At 32.3% G+C, this 27,820-nt stretch overlaps 1 protein-coding gene across 3 annotated transcripts; it reads right to left on the bottom strand.

The window, feature by feature from the left end:
• Positions 1 to 388: 388 nt before the first annotated feature.
• Vps13 (vacuolar protein sorting 13C) lies at positions 389 to 27,776 on the bottom strand. 3 transcript variants are annotated; one of them, XM_011054821.2, is made up of 45 exons: positions 27,212 to 27,776; positions 24,923 to 25,097; positions 24,763 to 24,849; positions 24,453 to 24,650; positions 23,671 to 24,125; positions 22,578 to 23,101; positions 21,767 to 22,235; positions 21,247 to 21,612; positions 20,579 to 21,054; positions 16,281 to 16,986; positions 15,629 to 15,955; positions 14,797 to 15,189; positions 13,602 to 14,432; positions 13,025 to 13,127; positions 12,816 to 12,962; positions 12,522 to 12,718; positions 11,916 to 12,053; positions 11,726 to 11,845; positions 11,310 to 11,489; positions 11,005 to 11,184; positions 10,568 to 10,729; positions 10,344 to 10,507; positions 9,854 to 9,974; positions 9,518 to 9,742; positions 9,177 to 9,392; positions 8,796 to 8,837; positions 8,200 to 8,265; positions 7,484 to 7,687; positions 7,196 to 7,333; positions 6,967 to 7,113; positions 6,681 to 6,829; positions 6,359 to 6,470; positions 6,041 to 6,279; positions 5,472 to 5,637; positions 5,140 to 5,356; positions 4,598 to 4,773; positions 4,406 to 4,525; positions 4,190 to 4,311; positions 3,686 to 3,999; positions 3,367 to 3,488; positions 3,122 to 3,291; positions 2,862 to 2,976; positions 2,356 to 2,487; positions 2,068 to 2,232; positions 389 to 1,953 (listed from the first exon to the last, which is right to left on the bottom strand). In XM_011054821.2, exons 2-45 carry the CDS (start codon positions 25,020 to 25,022, stop codon positions 1,906 to 1,908), a joined length of 9,849 nt encoding a protein of 3,282 aa, XP_011053123.2. In that variant the 5' UTR covers positions 25,023 to 25,097; positions 27,212 to 27,776; the 3' UTR covers positions 389 to 1,905. The 3 variants fall into 3 exon arrangements, with proteins under 3 accessions (XP_011053123.2, XP_011053125.2, XP_011053126.2); XM_011054823.2 differs by lacking the exon at positions 8,200 to 8,265; XM_011054824.2 differs by lacking the exons at positions 8,200 to 8,265; positions 8,796 to 8,837 and having other exon boundaries at positions 27,212 to 27,775.
• Positions 27,777 to 27,820: the final 44 nt, after the last annotated feature.

Raw genomic sequence — 27,820 nt, 5'->3', positions numbered from 1 at the left:
GTAATATAAACAATTAGAATTTTATTGGATCACACAATTTGAAAATTCAACAATAAGAAATATAAATAATGACCATAATAATCAAAGCTATATCTTTAATGTTTAAATAATTCAATTTGAATTACTATATATGTATACTATATACATATGTACTTACATATATACCATATTTGTAGTCATTCGAACTGTGCATTGAATTGTTTTATTTACAGTTTTTCAGCATCAGCAGATACAATTAATGTTAAAAATATATTTTAGAAATATTAAAAAAAATTATTTTAATAATAAAGACCTCATTTTTTCCGATATTAATTAACGTAATAAAAGTAAAAAAATGAATCAAAAGTTAATTATTAAACGAGCAAAAAGCAATACACAAGACGGAATGTACAGAAAATATGTATAATTTTATTAAATAATGCAACAGAACAATATAGATAAATTAATTACATAATAAGCACAGTGTATATTAAGTAATAAATATGTATAAGTAATAATAAGTTGCGTCGCACGAATTAAGTTAGTACTGAATGCTTTCGCTTTGATTCTGAAACTTTCCAAGTCGAGTGAAAAAAAATTAATTACAAGGATTGATCACGTTAATTACTATATATTTAAATAATTTCGTTAAATTTTTTTTTATTAGTTACAATTCTATATAATTACTAACTAGTGTTAAGAAGAATAAAACGAGGTAGAAATATCACCGATGCACAATCGTTTAGGCGTTAAAGCTCAATAATAAAATTTATTACATTTTAACAATGCGTCTATAGAAGATACTGTTTATAGCAAATCCCTCAATATTTTTATTGGATATCGTTAGCAGGAAGATAATTAAGCGTATCATTATTTTATCAATTAACATACGTATCACTTAATGATAACGTTCGCGTTACAATGATTAACAATGCGGCAAGTTAGCGTTGCGTGGTAAACTAACTTCCTATAAATATAAAAACAATATCAGTTTACCAAATTCTCATAAAAAATCTGCATAATATTTCAACAAATATGTAGAAATAATTTTATTGTTCTGTTATAATTTAATTTCATTTTCATCAAAATGAGATTCAGTTTTTTTTCTTATCAATTCAGTTCACTTCAATTTGTACAATTTACTGTTGTCTTAAAATTACTTTCGAATCTCGCCCGATTAATCGATTCCGCTTCGTGATCATAGTAAATCTAGCTCTTAACAATACAGTGGAAATGGTAATTCTTGCATGACTAAAACGATTCGCTAATCGTGTCGAAGCGATACTCTATAAATACAAATTTAAAAAAACATTACTCTTTTTTGCGATATTTCTACATTTAACTATTATCTTGGCACAAAAGATTTTTTTCTATAAAGTTCCTATAAAGTTTCATAAAGTTAATAAGAATTGATTTAAATCTTTTTAAGAGATCGATCAATTAAAAAATATATATATATATAAAATCTTAATCAAGATAAAAATAATTTTAAAGTTATGTAATTTCATTTTCTCAGTTTTATTTGATAGATTGTGACGAATCTTTTGTGCCAATCTAACGTTGTTCACTCGGTAATAATATTGATAACATAAAAGTTCTGAACAATTGCGTGATAAATAAAGTAAAAAAGTACGTCCCGTACGTCCTTTCAGTTTTTGATACTTTTATATTTTTACGTCTCTGTTTACGTCCTTTCAGTTTCTTCGTACACTATATAAGTAATGTCCTTTTATCTGATTGTTGCGATCACGCAGTATCAGTCTTATAAATAGAAGAATAGTCTGTAGAAAACGTGCATAAAAATTGTGCGAATTCTTTCGCGAAGCGTTCCGGAAGTAAAGAAACTTAATTTGCCTTCTCATTCGCCTGTTTTCTTTTCTGATATAACTCGAAATTGCTCGAGTGTTTCTTTTTCACATTTGCGCGTTATGCTCCGGATTGATTAATTTGTTCCTGTATTTTACTGCACAATAACTATGGAAAAGATAATGACTCATGAAGTAATAAAATATACATCAACATATAACGAAAAATAATATAACATTTCATAAAAAATACTTTCGTGAAATTATGTATCAAAGTACATACCTGTTTAATATTAAAATCTGTTATTAAAAGTATTTTTGATTGAGATGTATTGCCGAATAGGCCGAGTTTCTTTTTCTTACTAGTATCCTTAATAAAAATCTGTACACCTTTCTCTACGACTTTTGCCGATTCGCTAAGTTCGTTCCAAGTGTGACTCCAATCAACCTGAAAAAAAAAAAAAAGATAAAAACATAGATATATTAGTTCTTTTATTTTGAGCAAAATCAATTGATTAATGTAATAAACACTAATGAACAAAATCAATTGATTAATGTAATAAACACTAACCCGCCAACCACCGAACAAATCACTACGTTCAAGGTACGATAATCTTTTGTCGGTGAGTAAAAGCACGTCTTTATTGATGAACACATGATAGACATAAACGTCCGTATGCGCATATTTCCCCTTTTCTAGTTCCTATATGAAAAAGAAATCTTATATGGAAAACCTTCTGCATATGTCTAAATATGTGTAAATAAATTATAAACTTTGTTGTGTATAACAAGAATATTCATACATATAAGATAATAAAACTTAATTCTATATAATTTTTTTACAAAAATATTAATTTTTATTATAAAAAATATTTCTTTATGGAGTATCTTAATTTTCTTTTATTCATTTATTTATAATATTTATAATATAATCCTATACAAATTAATGATACGTATTTTGTATAAAAATGTACTATTATAATAGAATGCATCTACGAAGAATAGACCATTTAAAAATTTATTTAATAATTTTGAAGATAAAAATATTAAGAACTCTTAGAAGAATAAAACTCTTACTATCAATATTTTGTTGCCTTCGGCTTCATCTTTTATATATGGCCTAACGAGACTATCCGGTTGCAGAAATCTGGGCGATCGTACTCTCTTTGCTTCCTCATTTAATTCAGTAGCTCTGAAATAAATACATTAAAGATAATCTCCTATTAAAGTAATCTACTATTGTATACATTAACAATCAATTTCTGAACAATTCCAAACATTAATTAATTGTCTTATTCATTAATTAAGATTGATTTTGCATAATTAACAAGTCATACCGTCTAACTGCTCCAAAGGAACCACTTGCAAAATCAATAACACCAGCAGTAGGCCTAGTGACAAGTCCAACAACACCCTTTCCAAACCCTTTGAAGAATCCTTCTACTCCTTCCTCTTTCGCTCCTGATAAAGGTTTCATTACCACACCAGTCACACCATCGACTACACCCTATCAAATGACATAAAGAAATTCGTAAATATATTAAATTAAATAATTAACAGAATAATTAATTCGCAATCTTACCATTACTAAACCCTTTCCGCTTCGTGCAAGACCTTCTTGTAAGTTGGCGGGCTGTTTAGTGAGCTGTTCTTGTCTCTTTCGCTGATAATCTTTGTCAAAAGTTAGAGCAGCTATACCTTTGCCTGCAAAAACGTAAGTAACAAAATTTATAAATATTGTAATATTTTAAGTTAAAGTATAAAATTGTCAAATGCTAAAAATTACGACAATTAAGTATAATGTAAAGTTCTTGCGTAATACTATCTTTTGCGAGTGTAAAAATACAATTTTTTAGTCGAGCAAAATTTAAAAGACAAAATGTAAAGAGGAAGATGCATACCCATTGCTCCTGTAATCTTCGATACAGCGCCTGCCATTCCGCCGACGGTATGGCCTAACATGCTGCGCACTCCGAGGAACAGGCCCTCCGCAAACTCTCCTGGGCCCTGTATGGCTCCTTGGAAGGGTTCGTAGAACAGATCTTCGATACCCTTCATAGTTCCGATCACAAGTCCATATGGATTACCGATCACATCGAGTCCTAGCACGAGTACGTAGGCTTGTTTAATTGCCTGACCCGCGTAATGAGTGCTCGCCTCGGAGACGAGCTGCTTATGCGTCATGAACACGTAATTTCTCTCAAAGTATGCCAATCTGTATCAATAAAAGAAAGAATACTTATAATCTTATAGTCTCAGAATTTGTACAATACGAAGACTACAAAGTTCAGAAATTCTAGTACGCTTTTAAATAACTTTAATTGTAATTAAATATCTTTAATTGTAATTTTAAATATCTTTAATTGTACTAATTGTAAGTTGTAATTATTAATTAAAGGCCTTACTTGAACACAATGTCGTTAATATCTGTCAGCGTCACTCCAATTCCTTGCAAAAGCACATTCAATACTTGCGGCAACGCGGAGGGCCCTCCTCCGCTTCCGGTCATTGAAAAACTGATGTGTATCTGTGAATAAAAAAAGAAAAAGGAGATAAAGATTTAACTGTCAGATAACGTTTGCATTTACATTTTTGTATCCATATATTGAAACGTGACACACCTTGAGAGGCGAAAAGTGCAGTAGATCGAAAAAGTTCTTCTGTTCGGCCGTGGTGATCAAATTGACGTGGTACATTAATGGTTCATCGACTAGTTTCATGTCTTTACAGAATAAAGCACTCTAAAACAAACGAACAAGATCATCTATATGTTACAGAACGATCTAAATAAGACGCAATATCTCGCGTCTCACCTCTTCCGTGTCGTTGACCTCATTCGCCTCAAGTAAGCCCATTATCGCGTTTATGAAGACAATATCCACCTTGATATGAAATTCTTGTATGAGAACTTTGAAGTATCGGAATTGTTGCACAGAGCTGTGCTCCAATAGGCGTTTGACCATACTTAGCTCCGCAAAAGGTTTCATGACTACAGAAATAAACAAAAAATAGGAAAAAAATAGAAAAATAGATACATAATTCTTAAAAAAATTGAGAAATTACATTTCATCATACGATGATTAACCTTCAATCTTATAGTATTTTACAAACCAGATTTCTAAAAAAAATCTTGTTTGAAGTACAGATGTAACTAAACTTTTGATCGGTAGAAGATTCAAAGTTTTTTTTACTTACAATTTAGAATCTCATAGTACCAATCGTACTGATTTATTAACTGTCTAAAATTTTCTCTCAGGTACAATCTATATCTATACTTGAGAATTAAAATTGAAATGCATACTACAGGAGATGCAATAAAAGATGTTTTTCGCATCTGAAGGATAATAAATAATACCTGTACTCTGCGTGACGCTCTTTGGCAGTGGCACTGGAGCTAATATAACTGGAAAGACGCATTCTGACAATTGATTGTCAATCTGAAGTTTGTTGATCTTTGCATGTAGCTGTACTTGATGTGCTGAGGTACGATATTGCAGCCAAAGCCCAGTCTGAAAGGTGCGTCTCATGTATCTACGATGCGGCCTTAGCATTTCCATATTCAGATAATCCACCTAGGAACAATGAAAAATGATTAAAAAAATTAAGTAACTATAGACGCTTCTTATGGTCCAGAAATTAAATTAGATCCAAGCCTTAAAAATTTCAAGAGAAAACTTTTTGTTTTACCATTAGTTTTGGGTCCAACATTATCCGATAGTCCGCATCCATTTTGCCGATTTGCAATTCCCTAATGTATCGTTGATATCCCTCTTCGATAGCGTTGACTTCCTTAGCACTTAACGCTCGCCATCGACCGCCGATGGACTTACGCGTCTCCCATATGATCCCTGAGCTGGATAATAATATAGAATTTCATTAAGTTTACATGGTAACACAATTATACGAAGAGAGTATATATAATAATTATCATTTCGTTAAATAATATTAAATTTATATTTGTCAATTATTGTAAAAATTATAATTATGTATAAAATTATAAAAGCAAAATTATATTAAAAATTTAATTTTAATTTTAAAAAATTATTAAGTTATATGTAAATAAAATTAATTTTATTAGGTGTTGGAATTAATTCGTAGCGTTTTACAAGTGATGGGAAGTACTTTCATTAATGTATTTTTTAATGCTCATGTGAAATAAATAACATTCTTTCATTAAAAACGCTACGAATTAATTCCAACACCTAATAATAAAATTTTAATAAAATTAAATTTAATATTGCATACTGCAGTCTTACCTGGCGATGCACATGTACAACAATTCGGACTTGGTGATGTTATTCACGAGAGAAAATCCAATGCCGTGAATGTTCAACGTGATTTCTTGATCAATTATTTCTAGATCACCAGCCAGTTGACAATCTTCAGCAATCTTCAAATTTGCAGTAAACAGCAGTACTCTCTGAGTACCGTCTAGGAACGAAACATAAAACAGTTTCTCGTCTATTTCCGATAGTTGGAAGGTGCCAAGATTATCCTGGAAAAGAAATGAGGATGGTGTTCATTATTCGTTTTTATGAACATTTCCCTTGCTTTTGATCATCTATTCCGTTTACTTTGCGAAGATTATCCTCGATTTCCTTGTCATTGTTATCTTCCCACATCAGTTTTCGTGATCCTGCCGGATTTTCCCAGGTATAAAACATTCTATTGTATGACTGCACGGATCTGTCAACGTACAAACGTGCAATCAGTTTATGTCGAATAAATATACAGGGTGATTCCCCGCAAGCCTTTCTGCTTAACTCGAGATTAATATTGTTAATAATAATAATAATTTTAATTAATTAGTACAAAAATCCTCAGGTGATTGTTTAAGAAAAAAAAACAGCTGACTTATCCAGAATTATTGATCTCGCCGGCGTATTCCCAATTTACCTGACGTTGAGAGAACCTTTTTCCCATAGATTAATAGTATGCGGCGTATGGTTGATAATCATAGCTGGCGCGTTGCCTGGGACGTAAGCTGACATGGAGATGTAAACGCCGCCCTCGTTGATTTGGACGTCTACATTGATTCCTCCGTACTATGGTGAAAAATTTTTGTTAGAGGTATAAAACACAAATATTTCATTATTTATTCTAATTAATTGTGCTTCGCAGTACATAAATAAATTATGTGTAATATATTTAATTATTACCCTTTGTTACTATGCTTCATTACCTTATTGTCCAATTTCAGCAGAGTTGTGTGACTGTCGGTATAAATAAACGCCGCGGTTTTCTCAGGTTGACTTGCGACTTTAGCTTTCAGAGTTTTGTTATCATGTTCGGTTCGAGGCCACAGAGCCGCGCATTCATTAGGAGGCACCTTGGCATATAGCAATGATATTGTAGTGCAATATTTCACTAAAAGATTTCTATAGTAATATAATTTCTTATATCTAACATACTTTGATCATCGGATCAGCTGGTCGGTCACCCTCCTGGCATTCTATAAGGAAATCTGCATTATTGATAAGTATGTAGTACGGAGTAAACGTGATCTGCTTGGTCAACGAGTTGTATGTCAGCTGATTGTGTACTCCGATCTGTAAGAAAAACTAGAGCTTTATTATTTATATTTATTTCTTATCTTACTCTCTATTTTTTTATCTTAAATACATTATATTATTATTAATTAGTTAAGATGCGTTTTAATGTAAACAAAAAAAAAGAATAAAAATTAACGACATAAGAACCTGATATATCATTCCATTGTATTTACAGGCCACCACACCCTCGCTACCCGCGACATCGATGGAGAATTTGTCGGACCACTCTCCGTCTTCCACTCTGATCATGGCTTTCTTCTTGCCAAAGAAAGCTTTGGAGCGGAACGAGAATAGAATAGGTCCCTTGAAATGCTCTGGATGATACAAGATATTCAAGAAATCATCTGTTGTCTGGAAATAGCAATCGATATAAATTAATCTCGACGTTCAAAAATACCTTCGAAACATCATGCAGTTAAGAACAAGTAACTAACACCTCCATAATATTAGCTTGTTATACAAACTTTGTCGATTTTGCATTGCAATCAGAATGTTTTACGTCTAGTATCTAAAAATGAGAAAATAATCGAGGACTGAAAGATTGGCATATTTAAAAATATAACTATTAAAAGAAATAGAAAATAAATAAATTAAGAATAGAGAGGGTTAAGTAAAGGAAACAGAAAATAAGTAGCGTGTGCAATAAAGCACAGTTATGCATAATGATGTTAGCTCTAATTACTATTAATTTATGTATATTTGATAAAATGCAATTGTAAAAATCGACACATTGATCGACTAACAATCTAACACAGTTTCAGTTCCGGTGGCATTAGACGATTGTTATTTGACAATGATTAAGTCTTGCGGACACAAGCGAACACGAGAAACAGCGATAGTATTGAAATAAAGCGATGTGTCACCGCGCGATTTTTCCTCTTCCTGTACTGTGCGCGTTGCCGATGGGGTTTCATAGCAGAAACGAATTTCTGAAAGATGTTTGCACATACATTTTCACGAATAAAGCGATGAATATCGACGTCTATTCAACAAAAAAATTTGATTTGACAATTAAGTGATATATGATAATTGTTCTAGAAGTCATTATAATTATTAACAAGTCAAAAAGAACAATTTTCTTAAAGTATTAAAAAATTTTAAATAAATTAGATAGATACAAATTGGAAAATAACTGTTGGATCATCAAAATAATTGTACAGAAAACTTAAGCGTGAGTAATGCTGCAAAAAATTTCGATATTCTAGCAATCTGTTTGAGCGTCTTACATGATTATTTTGACATAGTTTAACAAAATTATTTTTAGATCTACATCTAGCTAAATATTTAAATACTTCAGCAAAATCATTCTTTCCATGCAATAATAGTGTAGAATAATAGTATAGAATTAAAAAATTCTGAAAGCTTTTTCTAATAATATAATAATAATTTTGCTAATAATATACAAGATGGCTATTTATGAGAAGCACAATAATGCAGCACGATAACAGGAAATCTCTACCTTTATCGGACTCGAGTGCTCTTTGCCAACCTTACTTGATTTCTGTAAAATAATGGAGCATGTTGAATACAAAACTAATCAGGCAAGATGCAATGCTGGTTAGTCTTGCGATACACTAATAAGGACACAAGAAAGGCTGAAGATCGAGCGAGGAAGCAGACGTTAATACAAGAGTATTATTTGACATAAGAAGAATGCGTATCAATAAAGAACAATATATAGCTGATGCAAAAAGGGGCTCTCTGTAAAATGTGGTTGAGACTTGAAAATCTTAGAGAACTTTCGAGATTCTTTGACAAATGTAGAGATAATAATCAATTGCAAACTGTACACAGAGGCAAAGTTACCAAAAGCGACGAAACTATCGTTGCAAACACATACTCTATAGGACAGCATTAAACCAGTCTTGTTCAGCATCCAGAAGGGACAATACAGCGCCATGATAATCGAACCATGTTTGTAAGACGTGTGCATTCCAAGATCCAGAATCACTTTTTGCGCGCTATCGAAAGACTCAAACGACCAAACCGCGAATTCTGGTGGATCCGCCATGATTTCACCTCTGCATGACCAATCCTTCTCCAGATAATTGGGTAACTATAACACCATCAATCGATTTAAATAAATAAATGGCAAATGTTATGTTTTATAAAAGGTAATAATTAATAATTATAATTATTAATAATATTTAATTATTAAATTTTTATTAATTGATGTTCTACCTTAATTATTATGCTTGACTTGGTTAGATCAATCGTAGGAAGTTGTATAGAGGCACTTGCTTCGAGCAAGTTTTCCTGAACTGTGCCAGGCAAACAGATGATGATGTCGATCGGTAGGAAGTTTTTCAGATACACAGACGGGTATAGATGTACATTGTAGACGGTACTAGCCATGGTATGACGAGTGGTATTCTCAAAATACACCTGCTCGATCTCTCCCACAGCCTGCATAAACGAATATTCTGTATTCCTCTATTCTTTATTACTAAGAATTTGTTAACTTTATTAAGCGAATGAAACTGCGTAAAGCAAGAAATACATATGCAAGAAAGACACCTGTATATAAAATGGTTCTGTAGAATCTTGCTTAGATCGCGATTCGCATTTCAATAATTTCGTCATGGAAACAGTTTTCTGCAGATCCTTCCAGACAAATGGTTCGACTGACACCATATATCTAAAGTACATTAAATATGACCATTAAAAATGTTATATGTCAAAGTTTTTCGTCATCTATATTTTATAAAAATATATGTTATATATCTATAATTGTAATGTATTATATATTATACTTTTAAGAAAGAATACTGCAAATGCAGGTGATTTGGGACAGCATGCACTTTTGTTAAATTCAATCATGGAATCCACTTACATTTCGGACCTATTATCCGAAGTCACCTACATTTACAATATATATATTATACATATATGTTTAAAAATTTTTTATTATTTTATTTTTTGTTATTTTATTTTCATAGTTACATTAAATGATGTTAAACAATAATCAAGAAAATAATATTGTTAACATAAAACAATGCGAACTTACCCATTGACGCTGAAAAACAGCCAATAAATGTTGGTCGGGGTGTACACGGCATCCAGAGGTAAATTAAGTTTCTCATCCGGTGCTACTGTGCCCACGCACTCCACTTCGTTTCCACGCTTTGTCATATAATAAACAGATATCGGCTGCGCGAAGTGATTGTGGACCTATAACATAAAAGGAGCTAATTATTACTGATAAAATATGATTCGTTCTCCTCTATTTACCTGAAGAATGCTTCTCAGAGTGACGATCGTGCTACCTTCTTCCACAATAATATCTGACACAATACCCCATTCTTCGGAACCATCCTTCCGATGCTTTAAAGAGAAGAATCTCTTATCTGCTCTCAACACAGGTATCGCCAATTTGCTTTGAATGCCTTTAAACTATTAAATTATCGCACTATGTTAATTATATTAATAATGATAAAATAGTCTAATATTTATTTTATTAATTTAAAATTCATCAATAATATATCATACATGATATATTAAAAACAGATTGTTAATCTGTTTAATGTTTTTTTATTATTTGTAATCTGAAAGTCACTTTCAACCGCTTGTCATCGACTATTTTCGACATTTTCATCAATAGATTGACTCCAGATATATCAAAGAATCATGAATCTATAGTTTTACATTTTGATAATATAATGACTTACAGATATGGAGAATTTACTGTCTTCTCTGTCTTTCACGGTCTCCACTTTCAACTGCTCAATCAGACGCATGTCAAGCAGCTTGGACGTCTTAGGTGCAAGCTGTATCGATGCACCAGTTTCGAGGATTACTTCCATATACGAATCGCTATGGTCTTTTATTCTCGAGCCATCATCAAAAATCTGTAAAGGCATATTTTTATATTCGGTTTTCATATTAATAAAATTATCATTTTATCATTAAATGTTAATTCATAAAATTACATTGAGTAGACAAGTGAAAAAGTAAGATTCTTTATTATAATGACCTTGAAGAAACTGTGCTCTAGATCGAGTATTATCGCTAGGCCAGTCTCATTTTTCAGCACATACGGTGCCACTTTTTTGGTGGGTCCTTTCCCGTTGGCTTCCATAGCCGAGGAAAACGATTGGCCCAATTGTTTCAGTACGTCTAAACATGTCTTTGTGACAGTTATCTCCAGATTATCCTATTTCAAACAAAAGAGAGATCCTACATTCTTTTGGCATATAATTTCGCAGTAATATTGCGCTAGCTGCGATAAATCTCATTAAAATTCACAGAAAATTTTGTATCATTTAAGACAAAACAAAAAATATCTATAATCCACATATATAATCAATATATATTTATTTGATATTTAATATATATATATATATATTTATTTATTTATTTAATATTTATATCCCGATAAACTTTGCTTACAAAAGACGTAATGTCGATAGACATCTTGGTAGATTGGTGTAATTCTTCGATTTCACTCTCCGAGCTAGGGCTGACCGCGCTAGCGCCTCTAGAATCTAGCATTATGTCATTAAATTGAACCTAAAACAAACGAATTAATATCAATCAACTAAATATTTATTAAAGATAATAGGAAGAATGCTAAAGTTACCTTCGTTTTCAATTCCCACGGCGTTGAGACACGTTTACCATTAGTGGAGTTTTCTGTTGGCTCGATCAATGGTTCCCACAACGCAAGACGACTGTTATAATACGACATGATCACCGACATCGTGCAGTCCATGCTCATCTGCGAGCACAAGTTACGTAAACCGTAATACTCATAAGGGGAGAATAATAATAATAATAATAGTGACAATAATGATAAGGAATCAGATAAATAATTAAGGAACAAGATTTCTCTACACCTGAATAGTGATTCTTATATATTTTTAATTGTTAGAAAAGCATATAAGGTTAAAAAAGTTCTATCATCCAAAAATTCTGAGAAAAATAACGAATGGAGAAAAGACGTAAAAAATGATGTTAGAATATTAAACAATAAAACAAGCAGAGATTCTAAAAATTGAAGGGTATGAAATTTTTCAAAAAATATTCTTTTTGAGTATAAAAAGTCTTATAAGAAATAGTATTATTTTTTATTTCTGAACAAGTAATGATTGCATTACTTGTTCAGACATAAAAAATAATTCATCAAAATTGATTCCTCAATATAAATAAAAAAAAATAATACAAAAACGATTCATAAATAACTTACAGATTTTGTACTCCAATCGTTAATGTTGCTTTGGAAACCCACATGAAGCAGTAACATTGGCAAAGTTTTGTTGCCGACACCCGCCTCCAGAGTGAACAAAATCGTCGGCGCCGAGACAATGGCCAATTCGGGCTTATAAGGTGCTGCAATCTCATCATCTGGATACGTAAACTCTTCGAGTGCTTCCATCGCAACTTCTAAAATAAATTGATCCGACAGTTTAACAAATAAAAAATAAGATTTTTTTTGTACAACGAATAATTATCGAATTATCATTATCAACTTATTATTAACCTGTCTTTAAAAACCAATAATCATTCTCTTCGAAAGGTGTAACGATCCACAATCCCTCATAATTAGGCTCAGATTTAATGACTTCCTTATCCTCTTCTTCCTTCCTTGTCACCGTGAGAATGGCTTTACTCAATATTTCGATCACACCTGAACATTGTTACATTTTATTTTATTAGGTATTAACTATCAGCATGAAATTCGTAAATTACCTGGCGAAACAGACATGTGTATATCCGTGCAACGGACTTCTAAATGGAGCCCTTTTCCCTCTGGCGTGGAACCGGCTACACTAATGCTGCATGGCCTCAAAACCTATGATAATAATTAACAATAATAACAATTAACATAAAATAGATGTTAGGATAAGTTACTTTAAGATGGCTTTGATTTAACAATAATTTAAAAAGAATCTATTTATAAATATCAAAAATATAAGATTAAATAATTCTGTAAATTTATTTGACGATTTAACTATTTAAATTAATATATTTCAATTAATCATTAAAGTATAACAAGTGTCTCTGTAAAAAGTGACTGGAATTGGAAATTTATATTTTCTGAAGAAAATTGAATGTTGTATACATATAAAACACTTTAATATTAAACAACACAATCTTATAGTTTAAATAAAAATTTTTTATTTTATCTGAATTATTTTTTCCAAACATGTCTACTTCTTGTTAAAATAATTTTTTATCTTTAATTTTTTTATCTTCTAAATTACCGTTAAACTTTTTTATACATAAATATGTATTATATAGAATATTATGTATATGTGTGCTATACCTGATAGATCCAGTCAGCCCTCTTCGCAGGATTATATATCCCCGCCAGTAGTGAGAAATCTTTAATGGAACCCGAGATCACCTGGTGCTCTCCCATAATACGCACCTTCAGCAACAATTCTGTATTCAGTACTATGCAATTCGAATTGATATCGTCCATGTCTTCGAGTAAGATAATATCTGGCTTTTCCACGTGCAGATTCACAGTTAACATTTTGAGTGTCGAGGTGGCCAACTGCTGCTGTGCCGGCTTTTTCTTTGGTGCCACTAATTCATTTTTTGAAGAGGAAGTACTAACTGTCTTGTTCAGTTCATCCACATCGAAGAAGTCCTTGATTTTCATGAGATAATCGAGGGAGACGATGATGCTGAAAGAGAACACTCGCACGTCGGCGAACGTGTCGTTGAGGCTTTGGCGCACTGTCACGTCCAACATACTCCTGGCATGTTCTTTATTGAGATGATCCTCGCTTGGCCCTGACAACGGTACGTTGCTGGTCCTTTCCATGATTCGCACCAGCGAGCCCTCTCTATTCTGCCGCATGTCATCTAGCGTGCAGTTCATTAGAAGAATCGACGTAGCCAGTAAACCGTCTGCGAACACACGGCCTTTCAGGGCAAAGTGTGTGAGACTGAAACGGGCCAATCCATGCTCGGGCAAGTGCATTGGTGACGTCTGCGACTGCAATAGCTTAGAACCGCCGGTGAAAAGATTGATCACCAGACTATCCATAATGAACTCAAACTTCACGGATGTGTGAGCGTGTCGTTCCTGTGTCTCAATCAATATTTCTTGCGATGCGTCGATCTCGTACTTGTAGACCGGTTGAATCTTAATACAGCAAATGTCAAATATATATATTAGTCAATAACACAGTGCAACAAATTTTCAACTTTTCGGTTTTTCAACAAGGGATATTTCTCGCAAGATTTTTTTACATTAAAGAATATGCTTTTGAAAAAATTCTACCACCCTTCAATTTTTAGAAACATTATTTTAAATTTTTTATATAATGCAATAATTATAAAAAATTCAACTAATTTTTGTAATATACAAAAAAATAATTAATATAATGATATAAAATCTTTTATTAAAAATAATATATGAAAATCATCATTCAGGTGTCGAGAAATAGAAACTTTGTCACAGTGTAATTATTTTATAATTATTGTATATTATCACAACGATTATTCACCTCAAGTTCTCCATTGTATTCGGATTTCATGGCGGGTGGCATAGCTTGCACGGACTTCGAGTCCTCGACAGTCTCGCCCAGATTCTGCTCCAGCACTTTCAAAACCGTAATGTAATCCTCTTTACTCAATAGTAGATTGATCTTGTTCAATCTGCCAAACATATCGATGTCCGGAATAGAAGTAAACCAGGCGGTAGAAAGATTTCGTTTCATTAGTAGCGTAAACGTTACTGGTTCCAGCAGCAGCACCTCGTTCTCGCTGGTGAATTGTTTTGTGTTCAGTCGAACTCGAGATAATTTCAAGTTCTGCAGCTCGATTTTCATTTCATCGACCACAGGATACTCATCGATTTCCTCGTTCATTATATCCAATTTTTTGAAGACGTTATGTACCTGTTCGCATAGAATTTTATAGGAGCGTATTTATTATTTTTTTTATATAAGTTATATTTAGATATATATAAATTTTATATAAATCATATAATATTTAAATTAAATTTATATTTTTCATTTCTCAAATATTAAAAAATGATAATCTTTTACTCTAAAACATGAAACATTAGTTAAAAAATTATTATGTTCACACAATAATTATAACTTATGTCTTGTAAAAATAACATTATGAATCAGTCTAATGTAATTGTCATTTATCGAAATTGATTCCATATAAAATTGATATGATACATTTGTAATACACGCGCGCGCGCGCGCGCGCGCGCGTGTGTGTATGTGTGTGTGTGTGTGTATATTTAATTCTACGAAATTTCTAAATTCTTCAATTGGAGCTAAATTGATCTATTCAAAATCAATTCAAAATAAACTTATTCTGTACCATAAGATTGCCCATGTCTAGCATTAAGCTATGCTCGTTCTTGGAACTCATCGGCACATATACAACGGGTGCATTAATCCTAACATTTAGCTCGATGCGTGAGGCACTTTGTTGAACATCCTTGATGTTGGTCTTCGCGGCTTCTGCTGCCGCCGTCGATGCGTCTTTGATAGCTTTCTGCGCCATTTGAAAGTTGTTTAGGAAATTCATAACTCTGGTGACGAATGCATTCAAAAAGACGATACGATGACAACCCATCAACACTTTAACAGACATGTTGTTCTTGTCCTTTTCCCATTTCTCGATGTTATACATTACCACTTGGATCTGATATGAAAATAAAAGACGACAATTACTTTTAATCTTAATTTATGTTCGCTCTCAAATTTTCTAATTTTGCGGATAATTACTTATAATTTACTTTAAATTAATGTATTTTTGTTTAATATAATTGATCGATTTTTTTCATTTTTCATTTCCAAAATCCAATTACAAAATAAAATTATGTAATTTAAAATTGACATTGTGAAAAGCATTTGTTACAAACAATTTTTCGCAACGTAATTCTGAAAAAAATATCTAAGCCCACTGGAGCTGCGAATGCCGATTAAAGAAATAACTGAAAATGTAAAATAAATATAAAAGCACCTACCTGCAGAGACTCAGTACCCTCCACAGTCACTATATCCTTGTACATAGAAACAGGATTCAGATCTTTAATACTGATAGAGGTCAGATCAGCATTCACTTGCAAATACGAAGACTTGCTGAGAAAACTGGCGCTGATGCCTTTAATATAGAACGCGGTAATGTCTCGGGTGGCGCTAGAAATCTTCAGATTGATCGAGCCAATCTTGGCGTTTACTTTTAGATCGATGCACTCAACGGTTCGTTTTTTACGTCGTCCGGTGGGTCTCAATCTTTGTTTCTGTAACTGTTCTTTGAGAAAACCAGAAGTTTCTTCCTGAATAGAAGTTAAACGGGTCGGTCGAAAACGTTCGGTTTCCTTCTTCTGAATATTTTCGAGCGAATTCATTTGGTCCTGAATATACGTGCTAAATCGCAGCAGCTCGATAAGAGCTTCTTGATGTAACAATGTGTCCAGTGAGGTAAATTCCAGTCGAAGCAGTTTCACGACAGAACCGTGACGCGTAATAAACTCTGGCGAGCGCTTGTTTACATTTACATATCGCACGATGATCAAATACTCATCTCCGCCGGCCGACATCGGCGTATTGACCATGAAGATTTCTTGATTCTCGTACAGTTGCCGCATCTGCACGCCACCCAGTCTCAACTGCACCTCTTGATCGTACGTACGTTGTAACATTTCTGCCTCTAGCTGCAGCACTTGGAATCTGAAGAGAACGAGTAAATTCAGAAACTCGTTAAAGTTCTTGCTAAAAATTTCTCAGAATTTTCATACAAATTAAATTATTTATTAAGTAAATATATATTAAAAAGAGCTACAAACCAAGTGAAAACACAAAAATGTAAGTGCTAACCAAAATATGTTAGTAAGCGCTAAAACAAATTAAAACAAAAATAAATATATAACAAACATAGAAATGAATATATAACAAACGGCGTTTCGACTTCGATCGGGTCATTATCAATGTTAGACATGTAAAAACTTTCAATAAATTAATAGTATAAACATATTTGAAACAGCAACGGCTATAACTAAAAATTATAAGCTTCGATCTACCTATTAGTAAATATAACATAGAAAGAACTTGAAGTTCATAAAAAACGTAGAAAATAACATTTATGATCGTCCTAAGAATATTGTTAATTTCACCAGAAACAATTCAGTTTCAATTCTTAATAAATTTTCTTAACAGTTTCCTTCTTATAATTCGATAGATAAGCAGATATCATCATGATTAGAATCTTTAATAAATTCATTAAAGATAATAATTTGCTAGTCACACGTGCTGATAAGAGAAATGTAACCGTAGTTTTGGATAGGACCGATTATGTTCAAAAAATGGAAGAAATATTTTCAGACACTGACACACACATACTTTAGAATAGAGAAGAATAGAATAGATAAGAAATTGATTCCAACGACCTACATAATATATTGGTGAGATGGAAAAACAAGGGCTACATAGAAGACTCAGTATATCAAAGATTATTGACTACAGATGGCAATTCTCCTATGGCCTAAAATACATAAGTCTGGTCCGTTATTGGGTTATTGTTTCTTCGATAAACAGTCCACTTTACTATTTTCCCTATTTCTACATAATATTATCCATAATAGTATTCCTAAAAGACGTGGTCAGGTGAAAAACAGCTTTCATTTGGTGGACAAGCTAAACGGAATGTTTTTTGATCCTGGCTATACTTTGGCATTTTTAGATATGATTTCGCTATTTACAAATGTTCGCATAGAATTGGTATCTGAGAGCATCGTGAGGAGATGGAGTCATATATCTATGAATACTATTACATCTTTAGACAAATTTTTTATAGCCATACGCTTTATCTTGAATTTAACTGTTTTTTCTTTTAATAATGTATTCTATAAACAAATTTTTGGTATCTCAAATGGAGTCTCCATTGTCCCCTGTAATAGCTGAAATAGTATTACAAGATCTTGAGTCTTCTGCTTTAGAAAGCAGCTTTACAATTCACCACGGAAATTGGGATCAATGATAGATTTAATTTTTTAGATACCACCATTATTGTTGACATTAACTCAATTATTTTTGGTAGATATAAAAAACCGACTTGCTCGGAAGATTTCTTAACTTCCACTCTCATCATCCATTATATCATAAAAGAGGTATTGTCATAGGTGCGGTAGACAGAGTTATATTGTTGTCTCATCCTGTTTTCTAGGAAAAAAATCTTATTGATATTATCAATATATTTTTACAAAATTGTTATCCACTTCATTTCATCTTCTCCACTATCAATAATAGATTGAATTACCAAATTTATAGGAACAACAGTACACAAAAATTCTCACGTTCTTAACAAGAATATTCGTACTAAACAGTTTTTTACTATCCCTTATGTCAAGTTTATTTCTGAAAGTTTTAAGCCAGTTGTTTGGAAAATGAACTATAATTTCGCTTATTCCATTCCGAATACCTTAAAAAAACGACATAAAAAGAAGCAAAGATCAGCTCGACTTTTTCTCTAGACCAGAAAGTTGTCTACAAAATATTTTGTGGAGATTGTAATGCTAGCTACGTTGGGCAAACCAAGAGGAAGCTAAAAACCAGATTACAAGAATATATGTCTGATATAAGGAAAAAAACGGGATCGCCATTAGTCATTACAAACCATCGAGTGGATTGTAACAATGAATTTGATTGAGATAAAGTGAGAAATCTTGATAAAGAATCTTCCTATAATAAACGCTTGATATCGGAAATGGTTCATATAAAGAACCAAAAACAGAGTTTAAATAAGCAAAACGATACTGAATCTCTATTAAATCTTATCTTCCTATTATTCAGTCTCTTTCTCCTTCTTAGTTTCCTGTTCTTTTTCTTTCCTCTTATTACCCTTTCTCCTTTATTTCGTATCTCCTTCTTTGTGCCTCTTACTTCTTATCAGTTTTTCTCATTACAGGTTTGGATGTCAAGGCTCCATCGCAAATTGCTTATTTATCTTATTGCTGTACATATATCGACACACTGTTTGTATTTTGAGTTTTAAACCTTTTGTTCTACCACAATATTTTTACATTCTGACTGATACCATTTTATTTATTGTAATATTGGAACTAATTTTAAGATGTTTATTTTAAGATTTTTTCCTTTTTTATATGAGCTCAACGAATTATTTTTTCATATTTTATATTATTTTAATAGATTAATTGCTTTTTGAATCTCAAATTTTTATATAACCGATAATATTCTGACTGATGTTATTAATACTTAGTATTGAAAATATTTTGAAAGTGTTTATACTAATGATTTTTTTATGAGTCTTTTATTAACAAACGTTCCTTATTTTATACTTTATTTATACGTTTCTCTGTACCATTTTGCAAAGTACAATTACAAAGATGATCTCTATTGGATACAATAGCAATATTTTTAATACTGTTGCGATAACTATAATAGGTAATTTTACTACCTTTTTGTACATCCGGCTGAAGTCAGTACAATTAAAACAGTTTTCGTAGTTTGTAATTTTTAGTTATAGGCCGTTGCTATTTCAAATATGTTTATACTATTAATTTATTGAAAGTTTTTACACGTCTAACACTGATAATGATCCGATCGGAGTCAAAATGCCGTTTGTTATATAATATATTCATTTCTATTTATTTTTTTTTAATTTGTTTACTAATATATATTTTGCTTAACACTTACATTTTAGTGCTTTCACTTAGTTTGTAGCCCTTCTTGATATATTTTATTAATTTATTATTTGAACCACTTACATCATGCATTTTAAATTATTTATCTATATATAAAATTTTCATACATTTAGAACACTTTTTAGAAATAAGAAGAAAGTTATCTACAAGAAAGTCAGCCTACAGTTTTTCTTAAAATTTTTTATATATGTGATAATTTTTTATATACATAATAATTCTGATATATTCTAAAATTTTTCATTCTAAACGATTTCTAAAATATATCTTAAACTTAATCTTTTCAGATTTTGTAAGACTTCATCAAAAATTAGAGAATGAGGAATCTCTAAGAAATGTCAAAATTTTTCAGAATTTACTTAGGTGAAAAAATTTTAAAAAGATGTAAATTCATTTTGAAAACTATTTCAATTTATATAAAAAAATCTGAGAATTTTCTCAGAAAAAAATTATAAAATTATTTAGAAATTCTAAAAAGTTCTAAAATTTATATAAAAATTATGACAAATTATATAAGCAATTCTCAGAAAAATTTTCATCAGGTGTCTATAAAAAATTTCATTATAAGGTAATTAAAATAAAAACACGAAGCATTCGTTTCAAACCTGATAAATTCCGAGGGCATCGTGACATCATCTCGTTGTCTAGAAAGTGACAGCGTAAACTCCTTCATCTCGAATTTCATCTCCAAGTCAGTAGTCTGCTTCATTGGTGCATTGGCTGTTGCTTGCTGCTGCTTTCTTTTATCAGCGATATTAGATATTGTAGTGCCCAGTTCCTTCAGTGATAACTGCGAGATGGACTTGGAGAGAGAGATATGGTGCAACTCTCCGGGATTTTCCTCCTCAGGTAAAGAAATGCTCTGCGCGATTGAGAGCGCCTGAAGCAGTCGAACATCCGTTATGTTCACTGTAACTGAAGGTAGGTGACCGAGGAGCCGTAACTTCGGTAACAAAGGATCGTCCGTCACTAGGCACTTGTGGAACTGAATTTCCAATGTAGTTGGATGGAGTAACGTCAGAGAACTCTCGGTATTTGTCAAGGCTGATCGCCATTCTTCATTCGGTAACGAGACCAATACCTAATGCAATAAATTTTAAGAAAATAACTATTTATTATAAAAAATAATATTATATATAAAATAATATAATTATTTTGGATTAGAAATTATTTCACAGAAGTTTTATCTATTAATTATTATTCATTTATTCTTATCACTCTGGATGTCACTTATTGTTTATCACAACTAATTGTAAATTAGAACTATTATTACCTGAAAGTTAACTATCTTCAAAACAAATTTTTCGTAGCTGTGCTCTCTTAGATGCAACAATACTTCCTCCTCGCTCTTGCCCATGCTAACCAATTGTCTAACGCTAACGCCAACCAAGTCACTCTTGCCCTTCTCCAAAGAATGCATCTTTAGACTACCTAGGTTCACAACGATCAATGCTTTCGAGTCTTCATAGAGACCACCATGCGGTATGATAAGTTGCGATGCCTGCATATCCACTTGTATATCCAATACTGAATGTTTTTCTATAGCATACTCCAATCCGAGTGCTGACATTTCCTTTAGGCCTTCCAACTGTTCTGCCGCGGCTGTTTGCAGTTGACTCAGCGTGGAAGAGTCTTGTACCTGAAAAATATTCATCTATATTAAATGAACAGTTTGCAGAAAATAAGAAAAAAAATCATAAGATAAAATTAAAAAAAAAATTTTTTAATTAGTGTTCAAGAAATTTTTCCATTTTCTACGAATGCATTGTGCATTCGAAGATTAAAAAGAATACCTTAAACATGTCGACTAGCTCTTTAATAGTTTGCGCGTCATAGATGATATCGACGGATCGGGATTTGACGATTACACGGTCACCGCACAGCTTGTCGAGCGGATTCTTCTCGTACGAGACTGACACCAAAGCGCAGTCAGAGCTACTATGTTCTGGGATAAAGAGCGAGGGCATTCGATCATTTTGTGTTGCACCCAGTAATTTCATGTCACTAATAGAGGCAGTGACAAGGATCGCGTTCGCGGATGGTCGTGACTTGAAGCCAGCTCGTACGCCATGTAGCTGCAGGTCCAAGACACACGGATGCTCCTTGTCCGTGTCCAATAGAGAAATTTGCAGACCATGTAAAAGGAAACGTGTGTCGATCATCTCGTATGTTTCTGGATAATACGCGGGCGCGGAGTTCTCCTGATAGTCAATCGCCCGATAGAGTTTCTCCTTCTCCTGTGGCGTCATCGCCTCCTCGAACCTAAATATTATCATTATTAATATGCTAAACGTTATGTTCGTTAAAAATAATAAGCTAAGACGAAAATAAAGCCAATATAAACGATTGCAAAATATATTTAGTAACACGAATATAGTTATTATTATTTAAAGAAATTGATTATTATTTAAAGAAACATCCTTTTGTCTATTATCTTATTTTATTATTGTTAATACGAGCTAGATAAAATTACTTCGAATTTAATTACGTCGATCACAATTCGTTAAAGACAAATTTTACAGGATAATTGAAGTATATAAAAACCTCTAAATGTATGCCAAAATTTTCTGAAAACTTGATTTATTAAAATGTTCAGCAATAAACCTGCGCATGATGGCCGCAGCAGAGTTGAGCTCCTTCGTCTGCTCGACGTGCGAACTGGTCCACAGGAAACCGAACCAACCTTGCTTCGCCTTCAGAGTTTTCTCCCGCTTTGCCAGTCTCTCAACTTCCATCTCGATCTGCTGTCGGATAATCACTAAGTTGAAGATGTCCAGTTTCTTTTCATAGTCTGTCAATCGTTCCTCGATCTCTTTTACTAGCTTCTTCGTTGTCAGTTTAGTCTGATAGGTCTTGGCATAGGCGCGGCAAGTATCGCGGTGAAGCTTCATGTGATCCCAGTTCCAGTTGCGATGACACCGTCGCACGGTTTCCTCGAGGACGCAGGTATACGCGAAACGCCACCACTCCTTGTAGTAACCGCGATACGATGTCAAATTCGGTCGATATTTTCGATATGGTGCGGCTTTCCGTGCCTGATCCAAACCCTCTCCCAACCGCACCAAGGTTTGATACTGATGCTTCGTTAAACCAATCCGTAATTTTTGCATCTCTAGATCTAACCATACCTGCGAAAAGAGAAGCAAAATATGAAATGATTCAATCTAGTTTGAAAATCTGAAAACTGTAACAGTTCTAAAAATAAATATTTTTAATCATTTTTTTTTAAGAAAATTATCAGGAGACACGATAATATTGCGGGTGTCAAATGAATTATGTTATTTTATATTATATTATATTATTAACCAGATTGATTTCCCGATGATGAATAAACTTTTTTAGAATATAAAGAGATATTCTTTGAATACAAAAAAATAACAATGTTAACTACGTCCAGCGTTCAGAATAACTTAGAAAACTAACTGAATAACTCTTATAATATTTTTTTAGAAATAGAAATAGTACCAATATAAACTATCTAATTAAAAAAGAATTTATTTTGAAGTGGAAAATGATTGACATAAAAAAGGCTGTTTTTTTTCTATTCTATTATATACAAATTTTTCATATAATAAGAATGCCTTTTATCCTTAAAAAAGTTTACCCAGAGATATCAATAGTTTAAAAAAAAATTCACTTATTTTAACAAACTGTTATAGTGGAATCTTTCCTTGCCAGATTAATAAGTGTAAGTTACCTTTGGGATAGTATAATTACTATCGTCAGACTCGGGCTTGGGATTAAGCCTGAGTTTAGATTTGACATTGATCGGTCCTAACAGATATTGGTAACCTGTTGGAGTATAGTCCATGGTTGCAATACCGCTACAAAAGAGATTGGTATACAAGGACTGCGAGTTCTTGCTGTATTGTTCCATGCTTGTATTGAGATAGGCAGCCAATCCATCCAGATTGCACAATTTGAAGATTTGTGGAATGACATACATGTCCTTCAAATTGCCAGTGATCTCCCAGGAGTCTGTACAACTCTCGAGAACGAAGGTATTTAGCGTAAAGCCAAAAGAAAATGGATGATCTTTAAAGGTAACATGGTCTTCGTACCGCACGTGAATTCTCTTGATCTCCACATGAATGTTCTTGATCATGCGAGCGACTAATTTCTCGACCATCGAGTCGTCCAGTTTTTCATGCGCTATACGAGTTAAAAAATTTTTAAATCTTGGTTAAAAAAAGAAAAATTAAAATTAAATATTGGAGACATCTCTACACGCACATGCACACACACACACACACCACACACACACACACACACACACACACATACCACACACACACACATTTCTATAATCTCAGATAATTTTTATAAAAATTACAAATATTTAAAATAGATTAAGAACAGCAATGTTAAATTGAATAAATAATTATAAAAATTTTATTTTTATAATTTTATTATCATACGATCATAAAATTCCAGACTTCTTTTTATTAATTTATTTAAAAAATATAAGTATCTAATTACATTTTATCTCTGCTAATTGCTTCCTTTTTTCTACTCTCGCGAGTTCCGCTCGTTTCGCTTCCAACTGCGCTTTCGTCTCTTTATCTTCATTGTATGAAACTTGACTTGTAGGCACTACCAATATAAACAGTTCCTCGACTATCGCATCAATCTGACCGTTCCACATATCTTTGAACGGGATTTTCAATATCAATTTTCCTGAAAAGATTTTATTGTAAAATAATAATTTTTATGTTATTATATATCATATAAATCTTAATAGTCATTTTGTATATTATTAAGATTTAATTATTATATGTAATTTTTGTACCTAAGCGACCATATTCTAATCTCACTGGAAGGTCCAACACATCTAACGCAGACTCTTTTATCAACAAATCATTTAACACAAGATCGCCTGAAAGCAAAAGTTTTTTTTTACAATACATAATTGTTATCGAGTAATAAAATCACATTGCACGCATTCTTACCTCCCCAGAGACTGATTTTAAGCTGCGTATAATCCAAATTCTCAATGTACTCGCCGATCACCTTGTTAAGGAGCTCCGCAATAATAGATTCGAAGACCATTTTGTTACCGGTTTTTTTCTCGTTTTTTCTCAATCAAATTCTGTAATTCCTCTGTGTTGCGACACTATCATACGGCTTTTAAAATAAAGACAGACATTTATGTTTAATAAGTTATACTTATTACTACAGAAACTGTAACTTAAGAAAAAAATACTTTTATGCACACACACACACACACACACACACACACACACACACACACACACACACACACACACACACACACACACACACAAAACTGAGATTTTTATTAGATTCAATCATGATGTAAGAGGACTTTCTTATATCAAATAATATATTTGCCAATTTTTTTTTAAATGTCAACATGATACAAAGAAGTAGCACTACGAATTTTTGTTTCAATCCAATACTTCAGCTAATGATTTAAAAAATTATATTTTAATTCATACTATAACAGATAATCCACATTATAATTCAAAACAAACTTACTTTTGTAAAAACTAGTAAGCAACTGATAAAAATTTATAGGATAAGGTGGCATAGTTTCAAACGTAATACAATTCTACAAAATAAGATTTTAATCTAATTTCGAAGTTCAAGTTTAATTTAATTTTTTCCTGTTTGGTACCCTTCAGTACCTTCCACTCAATAAAGGGTTACCACAATTGTATATCTCAAAATAGGATTAAAATTTTGTTTCATTGAATTGTACCACTTTTCTTTGACAAAGCTTTATCTGTTCCTCGAACCAGAATTTATCTCTCTAACTAGAATTTACACTCTGACGCATCATGTACATTCAGTCAGCTTAAATTTATCTTATCATTAGAACAAAGATAACATATTGATATATGCAAATAAATATATGTATAATACAATTGTATCACATTTTTGCCAAACTATAATTTAATTGCCAGTTAAATATCACAACAAATAGAGTTTCTTACATCAGTAACACAATTGAATGAGTATAGGTAGTCTTGGAGATTATTCCATACTGTTCTAAAATTAAAATCCTACTAGTATCAATTGATGGATTCAAAACTCGAAATCAGTTTGTCAAAATTTTATATTGCAACGTGTTTTTTTCTTGGACATTATTACTTGTAATTTCCATTTCACATTTAATAACAGCTATATCAGTTTGATACAAATTGCTTTCTATTTTCACACAAGTGATGACTAAGTCTAAAGTTATGTGAGTATTTTATACTCATACAATGATGTCATTACTTGTTTATTCTGGTGACAAAGTTATTGCATGACAATATAGGTTTATAAATCCCATTTTTATTTAATGTGAGTTAACAAGATTCAGTAAAGTCCAATGTGTCTCAAACTTTTGCATATTATAGGTAAAAACTCTGTTGAATCATATTTGTTGGAATGAAAAGGAATGTGCATTCAAATTATGACATCACAAATAAGAATTATCCCATTTAGGGGATTTTGTAAATGGGAAGCTACTATAATATATGAATGTAGCACAAATAAAAATTAAATCTAATAAAAATCTCAGGTGTCCATAAAAAAGTAATCTCTAATTACAGAGAGTCGATTGTATATCTTAAAACAAGGTAAAAATTACAGAAGTGAAAAAATTTACTAGGTATATATGTATGACCAATGAAATCATAAATATTCTAGTAATATACAATAAGTTATAATACATAGAAACAAAACTGTATAAATAAATCAACTAAGAGAATCTATTTATGTCAATTATTTCCAAATCTGATGTTGAAATAATGTATTTATATATAATACATTCAAATAAAAGATCCTCTATATTCTTATAAAAAAAAAATCACTCCTGTCAAATTGGCAAAGTTTGTAATATGTGGTTGTACCGAGTTACACAGAGATCACATTTTTCTTTTCATTTTTCTGCTAAATGTATTTTATGAATATATCTGAATTTTTAAATTAAAAAAGTCAAAATTTTTAAAATGTTAATTGAAAATTTATTTCATACTTATTATTTTCATACTTAAAACAGAAACAATTCATAATCATGTCCTTAATTTAAGACAAAATTTAGCAAAGTATAAAGTAGAACAAAGTTAAGTTTGTCCTTCCTAATTTAAAACAGTTGGTCACCTTAATGTAGTTCTACAACATAACTTATTAGACAAAAAGCTCTTTATTTTCACTTTACACGAACATAATTACTAATAATTACGTTGTATAACGCAACAATGTCACGCCGAGAAGTGACGCGTACTTACCTTAATCTCATCAGAACACGTAATAATCAGTATGGACGATACGTGTAAACATGTATATGGCCGAGAGCAGATGAAATAACGAGACGACGACGACAACGTCTTTCACAGGAACTCGTCGCGACGGCGACGACGAGCGTTCGCTACCGTCTCACGATGCCTACGACGGACATAACCTTGAAACCTTGGGTTCCTCAAGCGTGTCTCTTCCCGTCGAGTTACGTCATCCCCGAGCAGTGTGTGCCGTCTGGCGCACTCCGGAAGCGTACGATCCCGACCTGCCCAGTTGTCCGTCGACCTGTCAGAGCCGGATTCCTGGTGTATGTTCTGTTTACCGGTCTTCTTCTCGTCGCTGATCTGTGTACATACATGAACGCGACGGAAATACACTGTGTCGCGGCATCGAGTAAATTAAGCAGAATAGATCGATGACATCCGGTTACGTCATTGTCATCATTTGTTGATGTTTTGTCGTAGAACTAGTCGCGCAAATCAGCCGAGAGGATCAAACGAACACGGAATACTGTTGGCGCGCCGATGTACGTGTGTAATGTGATGAATGGAAACGGCGCCAAGGTCATATTCTCATGCTAGGGTGCGTTCGCTTTGTCG

Source organism: Acromyrmex echinatior, chromosome 17 (genome assembly GCF_024713525.1).
Source record: "Acromyrmex echinatior isolate Ae372 chromosome 17, ASM2471352v2, whole genome shotgun sequence".
NCBI classification, from domain to species: domain Eukaryota; kingdom Metazoa; phylum Arthropoda; class Insecta; order Hymenoptera; family Formicidae; genus Acromyrmex; species Acromyrmex echinatior.
The sequence above is the reverse complement of the archived record's forward strand: the minus strand, read 5'-3'. Positions and strand labels throughout refer to the sequence as shown.